General features: G+C 41.5%; 2 protein-coding genes across 2 annotated transcripts; one reads left to right on the forward strand and one right to left on the reverse strand.

The window, feature by feature from the left end:
- The first annotated feature begins 652 nt into the window (after nucleotides 1-652).
- Nucleotides 653-4,618, forward strand: LOC137936502 (kinesin-like protein KIN-8A). The gene is given in 8 exon segments (XM_068781221.1): nucleotides 653-725; nucleotides 867-1,639; nucleotides 1,903-2,176; nucleotides 2,453-2,503; nucleotides 2,589-2,681; nucleotides 2,797-3,159; nucleotides 3,241-3,921; nucleotides 4,303-4,618. Coding segments are annotated over 8 exon segments (2,334 nt in total). The 5' UTR covers nucleotide 653; the 3' UTR covers nucleotides 4,330-4,618.
- A 5,971-nt stretch (nucleotides 4,619-10,589) lies between these two features.
- On the reverse strand, nucleotides 10,590-11,863 carry LOC137936815 (protein MIZU-KUSSEI 1-like). Its single transcript, XM_068781711.1, has one exon. The coding sequence runs from the start codon at nucleotides 11,861-11,863 to the stop codon at nucleotides 11,057-11,059; it is 807 nt and encodes a 268-aa protein (XP_068637812.1). The 3' UTR covers nucleotides 10,590-11,056.
- Between the last annotated feature and the right edge of the window lie 779 nt (nucleotides 11,864-12,642).

Here is a 12,642-nt window from a genome sequence, read left to right on the forward strand (position 1 = left end):
TAGAGGTCTTTGCCACTCACTTTTCTCATTTGGGAAGACAACCCAGTATTGGAATCAGACGAAACATGGATTGCCCGTCAAGTACATGTCGTCAGCAGGGAGAACAGTTTCAGCCAACAATAAACAAGGAGAAGGCAATCGTAGTGTAGCTGGCCCGGCTGAAGCAAGAGTAGAGAGCCATTATTTTCCCTAAAGTTCAAATAAGTTCTGGTTTGAGATGTTGAAAATATGTCAATAAGAAATGGAAGTCACCAACGAGCATCTACAGGCGACGGAGTGAATGCTGCAACAGATGATGATCTTCGTTGTGTAGATAGTGGAGAACCTGGATGAAAGAACATAGACTGGAACTAGGGTGGATTTAGGGGTATTTATGTAATTTAAAGACGTTAAAAGGGCCGTTAGAACGAAGGATGCATCTTCCCTCGCTGCTCATGTCGCTGCAGCCTGCAAAGAGATAAATCTTTTCGAATGTCCCACTTTACCCCTAACTATCGACCGTTGCTATGATACTTTGACCGTTGCCACATTTCAAATATTTTAAAATCGTTTTCACTCCTCCTTTTTCTGCTGATCGTCTATCGGGAGTGCAGCCAATGGTCAAGATCTTCTTACTCACTTCCCAACTCTTGCTTTCTGCCGGTGTGCTATTCATGCGACGGGTTAGATTTACATTTTCGACTCTTCCACGAAGGAGATCGCTTGATCCGCTTGCTTCATCGCAGGTTTTGCAGCTCTTCCAAGCTTTTAAGCGTCCACAGAAAAATTTCTTGTTTGGTTTGGCAACAGATTTCTTTCTCAGTTGATGATTTAGATCCAGCTCTCTTCCAGGTTTCTCAACTATGCCTGTCTCCACCCGGTCGCAGATTTTCAGTGGCCAAGATGAGTCGAATACAATCAGGCGAGCCAGGGCTCGACAGGGGGAGGAATCTCAACTGGGGGCTTCGCTGTTGCGGAATCCACACCAGGGGCTGAAAGAGAAAATGAAAGCTCTTACCCTCTTGTACGAGCAACAGCAACAACAGATGGCTGACATGAAAAATGCCTCTCTGCGGTTCTCCACCCATCCGAGTGTTGAACTCATAGGCTCGTCAAGGAAAAAAGATCGGGAGAAGAAACAAGAATGTGTGGTGAACGATAGAGAAAACCAGAACCTGAACCTGAATCAGATGCCAACCACGAAGCCCGCCACTTTACCTGGTGTAACAGTTAAAGCTGAAGATGCAAAAGAGAAAGAAAATTTAGGGGCTTTTGATCATATGATTTCTTTTTCTTGCCCCAAGAAGGAGACAGGTTCAAACGTTGTTCGGAAGCTCTCGATAGGAACTTTAATGCCTCCCCTTTCGGAAGTGCAGCCACGGAGACACTCTAAAACTGGAGGGGATTTGGAGGCAATCTCGGAAATTTCTCAACTGGGTAGTCGGATTCTGGTTTTCGTGAGACTTAGACCGATGGCAAAGAAAGAGAAAGAAACAGGAGCTCGGTGCTGTGTCCGTATTGTTAACAGGCGAGATATTTATCTGACGGAATTCGCTACGGAGAACGATTAGTTGAGGTTAAAGAGACTTAGAGGGCGGCATTTTGCTTTTGATGCTTCTTTTCCGGATTCAACCTCTCAACATGAAGTTTACACCGCGACGTACGTTTTCAATCTTTGGCCCTTCATTATGTTCATAATTGATCCTTCAGTTTTTTTAGGAAACAGAACATTCTTGTTTATCTCATCCTTACAGTGTTTTCGGCTTATGGCATCAGATCATATCATGTCCTCGTTAATTTCCTTCTGTACATAGGTTATTTGGTGCTTTCAGTTCGTATTTCATATGAAACAAAGCTACCAGTTTCCCCACTTTGACAAATAAATTGAAATAAAAATGAAAGCTATACTCATTTTCAATGCAGAACAGCAAATCTCGTTGAAGCAGTTCTGCAAGGGCGGAATGGTTCTGTCTTTTGCTACGGTGCAACAGGAGCTGGAAAGACTTACACAATGCTGGGAACAGTTGAGAACCCAGGAGTGATGGTGTTGGCTATTAAGGATCTCTTTGCCAAGATAAGGCAGAGGAGCTGTGACGGAAACCACGTAGTTCATCTGTCTTACCTGGAAGTCTACAATGAAACAGTTAGAGATTTGCTTTCTCCAGGAAGGCCTTTAGTTCTCAGAGAAGACAAACAGGTAAAAAAACACGTCAATTTTTCATATGGAGTTGTAATTAATTTGGTTAAACTCTTTGGTTGCAATTCATTGATCGAGTTAAAGTTGTGATATTCAAAGTTTAAATGTTTTTGTTTCTACTGCTATGTTTTTTTTTTTCCACTGGAAAATTATATATCTTACAAGATCTTGAATCCTCTAATTCCATTTCCTACTTTCTCATTTCGTTCTTTCTTTTCATCTATAAACATTCGTTTGTTCCATGTTTTGAAAACAGAAATTTTGTGAGTATTTCAGGGCATCGTAGCATCAGGTCTTACCCAATACAGAGCATATTCAACAGATGAAGTAATATTTTTCCCTTTTCTTTTGCTTTATCAATACTAGTTTAATATGATGGAGAGAAGACTTGAGAGTTGGTCTGTTTTCATAGGTAATGGCTCTTCTCCAGCAAGGAAATCAGAACAGAACAACTGAACCTACCCGTGCTAATGAGACATCTTCTCGCTCTCATGCTATCCTTCAGGTAGTTATATGAAGCTTTTTACGCAGCTATCAGAATTTTAATGTGCAATTATTTTATTCCGATGACAATAGATTATTTGTTTCAACCAATTTTCATGTTCCTGAAAATTTATCAGGTTATAGCAGAGTACCGAGTTAAGGAAGGTCCAAATGTGAGTCATAGAGTGGGGAAGCTCTCTCTTATTGATCTTGCAGGGTCAGAGAGAGCTCTTGCTACAGATCAAAGAACTCTGAGATCCCTGGAAGGTGCCAACATCAACCGCTCTCTCCTTGCTCTTAGTAGCTGCATCAACGCTCTTGTGGAGGGGAAGAAACACATCCCCTATCGCAATTCGAAGCTTACCCAGCTCCTCAAGGATTCTCTGGGAGGTTCTTATAATACTGTCATGATTGCAAATATTAGTCCAAGCAGTCTCTCTCTTGGGGAGACCCAAAACACCCTCCATTGGGCTGATCGGGCCAAGGAAATTAGAACCAAGGTTTGATCGTTCAGCCGCTTCAAACCCACGCGGACCAGAATCAAAGATGAATCTCACAACGTGTATTATTTTCTGTTGCAGGCATGTCCAGTTAATGAAGAACTAGTAACGGAATCTGAAACCGACAAGACAAAAGTGCTAATTGAATTGCAGAAGGAGAATCATGAACTGAGAACGCAGTTGGCTCTTCAGCAACAGAAGCTACTAACCATCCAAGCTAATTCATTCCCATCTCCTTCAGTTTCCTCTGTCCTATCTCCACCACTTTCGGCTCAACCGCAAGAAAAACGGAGACCCAAAACCTCACTCTTGGCTGGACATTGCTTTAGCACTCCAGACGCCAAAAAAAAAGGAGCTGAAGAAACTGTCAAAGAACTGAAGCTTGCAGTAAAGGCTCTGGAAGCAGAACTCGATAGACTGAAAAAGGATCACATGTTGGAGATTAAGCAGAAAGACGATATAATTAACGAGCTGTTGAAGAACAGTGTAAAACCATCAGATAAAGGAGAAGTAGTAAGAGTGGTGACAAGGGAAAGTGTGAGGAAACAGAAGCTTGACGAGAGGTCACGAATAGGAGGACAGAAAGCTTCAGTAGCAGGAGAACTAAAGAGCCCCAGTCACCGGTTTGTGTCACCTGTACCAGCTGCTAAGAAGCGGAGCTTTTGGGATATTACAACAGCTAATAGCCCTTCAGTTGTGAACCTCAATGGTAGGAAAACCAGAAGCCATGTTATGGATCAAGCTCCTTCCATGCTCCTTCAGGTATAGTATATCTGTCCATCCATCATGATCACCACTATATCTCATCTGTTTCAGCACATCATGTCATACAATTAGATCAAACTGTTTTTTGCACGTCATGTGGTTAATTTAAAAAGATGCCTTTGGTTCATCTTCAGCAAAGTTGATGCTACCCAGTAAAGAACCATGCTCTCTTATCACAACACGGTAAGAGTTAAAACTACCATATCAGTAAAATGGAAGAATTTATGGAAGTGGTGCATTATCTCTGAATCATCTTCGCAATTTGAATTAGCGTTTCATTTGTTTATGTGAGTGATCTGCTACTGATGCAGCTTGCCTCTCCATGTTTCTGGTTTCTGTTAATTTTGGGACCGCATTTCGTCAATTACGTGTATTCAGCCAGGGTTTGCTCGTCAGAGACATTAAATTGAAGGGGAGGAGGGAAGAATGATGTTTGGATTTCGGACTCTTCGCCATATCTCTGCTCAAGCTAGTTGGGGGAGAAACTGTTAGGTATGGGTGTAGATGTCTGTTTTATAGTATGAAAGCGCTCGAAAGGCTAAAAAGATTGTGCAAATCACTTGCGACTATTCAGATGTTTTCGATACTGGGTAGGCCAAATGTAAATGGAAGATAGAAATGGTTTTCCAAGGAAAATGCAAATGCCATTTGTTCTCTTAACTTTTGATCTATCAACTGTAAGTTTTTGCGATAAAATTTTATTTCATCTCTTGATTTCATTTCATACATTACACACACACACACATATACACAAATTGCAGTTTCTTTTTCTTTGGTCTCTCGGATCATATCCGCCTTTGATTTTATGGAGGACTTACTCCTCTGTTTTTACGGATCTGGAAAGACAACTCAATAGAGGAAGAAGTCCTCATGTGGAACATCTCACACCAATATTTCCCTTCAAGTTGGTGCGTATAGATCTCTGATACCCAACTTACCAAGTGATATAGAAGTTCTTGTTACATATTGTTTTTGTAAGTATGTTTGTCAAATAGTGTTCAGATTTAACAAACGGAAATCAAATCATGTTGGCATCAAAGTTTTTCCTTGATGAAGTGCCAATCTAATTCCACATGTTTAGCCCGATCATGTTGAATCGGATTATGCAAAATATCAATAGCCGCCTTGTTATCGCAGAATAAGTCTATCCAACAGCTTCGGCCAAAACCAATTTCAGTTAATAATCTCCGAAGTCAGAGAAGCTCACAAAGACCCTTAGCAATCCCACAAAACTTGGCTTCAACACTTGATAATGCTACCACTTGTCATTCAACATGTGTATAACCTTCAACCCTTAGGTGATGGTTTCTTGAGAACATAAGTCTTTTCCTAAGGGAGGACTTTAGGTATCGAAGAATTTGATTCACAACATTTATATGATCTTCACTCAGACAATATATGAATTAGCTTACTACTCTTACTGCATAGGCAATATCAAGTCGTGTATGGGAGAGATAAATAAGTTTCCCAACCAACATCTGGTATCATTCTTTCTCTGTTGGTACTTGGTCTGGGTATTCCCAAGCTTGTGATTGAGGTATCTATAGGCTTACACTCCAGTAGTCCAACTTCTAATAATAAATCTAGGATATATTTTCGTTGGAAAAGGAATATGCCCTTGCTTGGACCTAGCAACTTCGATTCCCAAAAAATATTTGAGTCATCTTAGATTTTTCATCTCAAATTACGTTGCCAATTGCTCTTGAAGTCTCCGAATCATCTCCTGTAATAATCATACTATCAAAGTTGTTACTTTACCTCGTTGATACTTTAAGAATATCATCTGATCTAAGTTACTGTGTTTAAAACCATATTTCCACATTGCCAAACTCAATCGCCCAAACCACACTCTAGGAGATTGCTTCATGCCATATAGAGTTTGATGGGGTTTGCACACCATCTCAGCTTCAGAATTTGCTATATATCCTGGAGGAACATCTATATAGATTTTTTCTTCAAGACTTCAATGGAGAAAACTATTGTTAACATCAATTTGGTGGAATGGCCAATCAAGATTAACTGCAAGAGATAACAAAACTCTTAACAATATTCAATTTGGCCATTGGTGAGAAAGTCTTTTGATAATATATGCCACATGTTTGTGTATATCCTTTTATTTCTAGCCTTGTCTTGTACTGTTTAACTACTCCATCAGATTTGTACTTGATGAAGAATACCCATTTACACCTCATTGTTCTTTTACCTTCAAGTAAAAGAACAACACTCAAGGTCTCATTTGTCATTAATACTTCCATTTATTCCTTCAAGGCTTGAGCCCTAGCGTTTTTTAGAGCTTCATCAAACATGGTGTGAGGAGAATTCATGTACTAACTTCTTGAGGGGTTCAGATAATTCTTTTGTAAACACATAATTGGCAATCGGATATTTTGATCTTTATTTCTTCACTTCAGGGGAATATTTGTTCGGTGGTTTGCCCCAATTGCGTTTGACAGGTATGACACATCACTAGAATTTTAAGGTGTGAGATAAGTACTTACCTCAATGATATTCTCATGGGATGGGTTGCCAACAGGAGTATCCACATCATTAGAATTTTGAGGTATGACAGGAGTACTTACCTCAATGATATTCTTAGGATATGGGTCGTTGGATATTGAGGGGAGGAGGGGTACTCCTTCATCAACTTCTAAAAATGTCTTCTCTAGATTCAATTCCACAATAGTTGTTATATCAGTGTTCTTGAACCAGTCAAATGTCAGCCAATGCAACTCTTCTTCTCGTGTCTCCTATTGAATGAAAGAATTGGATGCAACAGACAAGTAGAAAGAATCGGATTCAAGAAGCGTGACATCCATAATTACATATGTGCGCCGAATAGTTGGATCATAATAGCGGTACCCTTTTTTTATGGACCACATATCCCAAAAATAGACACCAAATGGCACACGGATCAAACTTCGAGCACTGGTTTTTTGTGGAACACACGGATAAACACAACGCAACCAAAACTTCGAGGGGGGAGCATCAACATCGTGGGTAATAAAACATAGTTTTGGTAAGGCATGTAGTGGAATCTTACACTCAAGAATTTTGGAAGGCATGTGATTAATGAGGTGGACGGTCGTAGCAACCTCATAGTCCAATGATGACTAGGCACTTGAGCCCCAAGTAAAAGAGCCCGAGCTATTTCAAGAATGTGACGATTTTTTTGCTCTGTGATGCCATTTTTACTGATGAGTTTAGGGGCATGAGCTTTCATAAATTAGTGAAATAATCACAAAACTAATGATTCAAATATTCTCCACCATTATCAAATCAAAGAATTTAAATGTTAGCAGAAAACTGAGTTTGGATCATCTTATAAAAGGATTGAAAGGGATGAAAGACCCCATCCTTGTGTTTCAACAAGTAAAGCCAAGTCTGTGTGCGATTATCAACAAATATAACAAACCATCGAACACTAGACCTAACATCTTTGGGGGAAAAAACCTACACATCAAATTGAATCAAAACAAAAGGATCATCATTCTTATTCATACTTAATGGATAATTGACCCGGTGACTTTTAGCTAGAATGCAAGTCTCATAGTTAAAATGAAAAACTGACAAACTCGAAAATAAATTAGGAAAGATATGTTTCAAATACCCAAACAAATGATGGCCTAACTGACGGTGCAACAGCCAAATTTGTTCCACTTTGAGGTCACTCGGGTGTCACATGTGATATGCACGACCTACACTGAAATCTTCCATGTAAGAGAGTCTCTCCTCTTAGTATCATGTCCAATGATCTCCTTGGTGAGAATATCCTGAATAAGATAAAATGTAGGGTAAATAAAAATAACACAATTATTGTCGTCGGTAACTTGACTCACTGATAATAACTTGTGAGAAAGATAATGCACAAATAATGTGTTAGATAATGATAGGGTTAGTGATAACATCATTGTTCTAGCCCAATTACTGAAGAAATAACTCCATTAGCATTGGCAATACTAGTCTGCTGAGGAGCTGAGTGCTGAGAAAAATCATTTGCATCAAATGTCATATGGTCCATTGCTCTAGAATCAAGTATCCACGCGCTCCAATCAGCCTCTCTAGTAGATCCGAGGAAAGCATTACCAAGAGTAGATTTTGAACTATCGATTGGAATGAGCGAAAGATGCGGCTTCCTGTAGCCACCGTAGCCTTGCATGTGCCTTCATTATTCTCAACCATATCACAATGCTTTTTAGCCTGGAGTTCATGTCACCACTCAGGGTATCCATATAGTTTGAAGCAAGTCTCATGGGTATGCTTTGCATTACCACAATGAGAGCATCTCGTTCTATCAGAAGTGGCTTGTGATTTCGAGTTGGAACCATATTTTCTATCCTGCAGAGAAATAGAACCAAAGTGTGACGAAGAATACAGTTATGTTTGAAGCTCTTGGATACCAGAACTGCTCCTGGTGTATCATCGGAGCTACCAGTCGTCATCACTGCTTAACAAACAACTTCTTTACATATGTGAGCATAGGCCTACTCCATGATCGGAAAATGTTGTATCTGGAGAACATCACTTCGGATATGATCTAAGCGATCATCGAGACCATCCAAGAATACATATGCCTGCTCTTCTTGAACTAAGGTATTATACCATTGAATATCGACTGAGCACTCCATTAGGTTTGGTCGGGGAAAATCTATTTCACGCCAAATGCCCTAGAGATTATTGTAGAATTTTTCAAAAGAACCACCAAAATGTTTGAGATGTGTCACACGTCGCTGGAGATCATACACCTGGGAGGTGTCACTGCCATCAAACTATGTAATAGCAATGGCATCCCAGACCATCTTGGATGTTGAGAATCGAATGAAGTTGCTAATGAGGGAAGAGTACATGGAATTAATCAACCATCATTTGACAATAGCGTTATTTGTGCACCATCGTTGAAAGTTAGGATCCATCTGAGGAGGTTGAGGAAATTCGCCGTCCCCAGTTTGTCTTTACTTGAGATATACATCTCGGTAACCTGGGATCAAAGTGCATAGTTAGTACCATCCAACTTGATTCCAATCGATGCAGTAATATCAATGGTCTAGGTTGGGACTGAAGCTTTGCTCAAAGTTTTAGTCATTCTCGTGATCAACTCGACCAAGATAGAAGAGGGCAGAGATTCACTAAACTGGAAGTTTGTATCGGGTATGGACGAAGAGATGAGTATGAGGGGGTCGAGTACCCACGACCAATTTTATAAAGACTAAATGCGTCACCACCATGATTGAGTCCCACTAAACTTAGGCCAACATTTCTTTGAATGGAAGCCTGGATCTTAGAGTTGAAGTCATTAGAACTGAAATTTAATTCAAAAATCAGAAACGAGAACCAGAATCCCAACCAACGAAATTCCAGATTAGATTTAAAACTGATGACTAAAGCAAGAAAAGAAATGCATTTAGCTCATTCAGAAACGGAAATCGATCTACTTAAAACTGTAAAAAGAAATTGCCCGCGGCGAGTTGCAGACATACCTGCCGCTGTTGATCAGCAACAACATGGGCCATCAAATCATTGAAAAGACTGGAAACTTCATGGTTCAGTGATTACTAATGAGGCGATTAATTATATCTAAAGTAAAGAAAGTAATCATGTCAGTTTCGAGAAAGCGCAGAGGTTCTCAATAACCTTATCTTTTTTAATCATTGGGAGTTGGAATTCCGATTTGTTCTTCCAAAGCACTTATTAGTGCCTTGGCTTAGCTATTTAATTAAACTAAACCCGTTCCATTCTTTGCTGCCAAAAGCTTAAAGTAGAACATTGGCGCCGGACACCAATACCCATACCAAAACCCATGAAGGGACTTCCTGCTTAGTTTCTTAATAAATTCACCTGCTTTCAAAAAAAAAATCGATCAGTGAATCCAATAATGACTGATCCTTGATCAAACTTCTGCTGGCGTGATTTAACTATATGGGGTCGATCAAAACCTCGTTGTTGGCGATAAAGCACCGCGATCTGATTTTCCTGTCTTGGCTGTTCTGAGCAGTCTCTGATATCCTCTCCTTCTGTTTTGCTTCTTTGACAGTAATGACGGAAAATTGGACAGAAATACATGTCCAAGGACAAAAACAGCAGAAACTTACAGGGTACTGAGACATGAGCGACTGGAGGAGGACCACTGCCCTCTGAAAGGACAATCCTACCATCACGCTTCACAACTTATTCCCCTTGTCTAAGCTTCTGGGTACTTCCGACTCAGAGGACCAGGTTTGGTCGGAAGGCTGATCGATGTTGGATTCTCTTGTGGTGGTCCCTAGAAGAACTGTTCATGGTGAACAGATTAGTAGAACACAGATCCGCCTACTTGGGTCTTGGGTTACCTAATGCAGGGGCTAACTTGTTTGACAAAATGCCAAAATGCCACAATGGGTGGCAGCCAGTGGTTGATTTGAGATTACTTCGTCTGCACAGTTTGGTTGGTCCACTCTACTGCTATGGAGAACATAGATCAACCTGCCAATGGTCTAAGAGGTAGTTGGACTCTGCTCTATACGTGCTGTCTCTTCAATGGAATCTCTGAAATTCCCTTCCCATTTTCAGACTGGAGATAGCTCGAAGAAAGTGGGAAATGGGAAACTCTTCTAAGTTTTAACTGCTAAATATAAATTTGAATAGCATTAATTTTGATTTTGCATTGATTGACGTTTCAGCAGGCTCAAGAATAACTAAAGATAGTGACAATTCCATTGCTTCTGTTTCCTTTGAAAAGGAAAACAAAGAAACTATACAAGAAAGATGTACCCCATTGCCTCAGATCTCTTTGATCTTTGCTCGACCCTTGTAACCCTGGCGCCCTACAAGACAGTACCCTGAAAAGAAAAAAACACAAAAACCCACCCAGAATACACCAAAAGATTGATTCAACCCTCCAATACCTCCTCCAAGTAGTGCGAGAATCTGTTTCTCATGCGACGACTGATGACAGAGAGAACATCAGTCAACAAGAGCAAGTTCACCAACCTCTTGTTATTTATCATGGTGCGCGCATACACTCAACCTTCTGTGTACATCCAACGAGCAATCTGCACGTTCTTTCTCATCCAGAGAAGTAACAGTAGGAGACACCATTGAGGGAAGAACCGAAGCTCTTACTTACTCATTACAGTATTAATCATAATAATATGAAGTATCAGACTCTCAGTAGGTAGATACTGAGCTCGGGACCTCCAGATCCATCAGGGTTCATCATGTAAAACGCCTCGGAATCTCTTGACCCAACCACCCGCTCGAACCGAGCTCTCATGTACATGAGTTCGCCGTCCGACCCGTCCATGCCATTTCCCGGCAGCACTCCGGCGCCCATGGAAATCGGCTCCACCGCCTTGAGAACCTTCCACTCCGCCGGCCCGCACTCGCGTCGCTTCGCGAATCCGCACTTCTTCCCGTTGCAGTAAGTCCGCCAGAGCGGCTCCTCGATTAATCTCCCCGTCGACGACTTCTTCTCCGTCGTCTTCTTGTCGCATTCCAACGCAATTCTCACCAACCCAGAAGCCATCTCTTTCACCAGTCCACACGTCGACGTAGCAAGCTCGATGAGCAAGGCCGGGCCGGACTTTGGGTCCTCCTGGAAGGCGAAGTGGACGTGCCCCCGGCGATATCCGAAGAGTGTGCCGATCATCTTGTTGCCAAGGCCGGAACCCACATGCCACCGTGTCTTTCCCGCCAGAACTGCCAAGACTGACCTGATCTTTATGGCCGGCACCATAGCAGTCTTCTTCTTGGTGGTGACACGAGGTAGCTCAGGAGCTTGGGCTGTGGTGCCGTCCTTCTCCTTTTCTGCCATGTCCTCGAAAATGGAGGAAGCGTGTATGTTGGAAATGGAAGCAGCTAGAGGCTCTTCATCTTCTTCTTTCTTTCTCCTCCATTGCAAATGCAGGTGTCTCTTGGAGGAAGAGAAGGATGAGTCATGGGGTGTTCTAGCCATGATGGTCTTCATCTGGGGAGGAAGAGGAGTGGGATGATTAAAGGATGATAGCAAAGAGATTGGAGATTCTCTCCTCTTTTGGATGTGAGCCGATTTATTCCATGCTTCTCGTACTTTTTGTCAGACCGCTGTTAGGATGGGGTACTCTCTCCTCTCAGGTATTGCAGACGAATCCTGACAAAAGGAAGTTGAGCGGTCCCACCAACCTGGAGAGAAAAAACAGAAAAGCCCTTGGACTAGCACGGAGTTTGAATTTGTTTGTTATCTGAGAGAAAAACAAGACGCAGAGATTGGGTTTGTGGATCTCTTGGGTAGGGGAGGGGGGGGGCTTTTCTGTAAGCTGTGGGGACTGAGCTCACAGTATCGACGAGGAATGAGTGGGACCCTGGAGCGAAAGGAACCTTGACTCACTCTGACTGCATTGGAATCTGTTTCAGGGCAGATCGAAATACAACAACCGTACCCAAACCTTGCTCCACTAATATGAAATTATGTTCCTTTCCTCTTTTTTTTTCTCTTTTTCCAACCAATCGTCGTTTTTTATCCTTCTTTCCTTGCTTCTTCAACAAGGGAGCAGTCGGCCTCGCGCATCTCTAATGTCAAGGTCCAAGCTTAACGAGTTCAACTCGAATCACTAACGTTTAAATGGAAAAAAATAAAAAATAAAAATTGCAACTAGTTCTCTCATGGAAGAAGGCGCAACCATGAACTGAAAGTACGCTGGACATAAAATAAGAATGGGTAACCACCAAAGCATGTCGTTGGATAACCTAACTACAATAACACACGAC

Source organism: Aristolochia californica, unplaced genomic scaffold, assembly GCF_029961685.1.
Source record: "Aristolochia californica isolate CCGP_79_NKW_82.1479 unplaced genomic scaffold, dmAriCali1.0.hap1 SCAF_7, whole genome shotgun sequence".
Taxonomy (NCBI): domain Eukaryota; kingdom Viridiplantae; phylum Streptophyta; class Magnoliopsida; order Piperales; family Aristolochiaceae; genus Aristolochia; species Aristolochia californica.

What these genes read in the sequence shown, in the direction of transcription:
- LOC137936815 (XM_068781711.1), bottom strand. Translation starts at nt 11,863, where the DNA reads ATGAAGACCATCATGGCTAGAACACCCCATGACTCATCCTTCTCTTCC.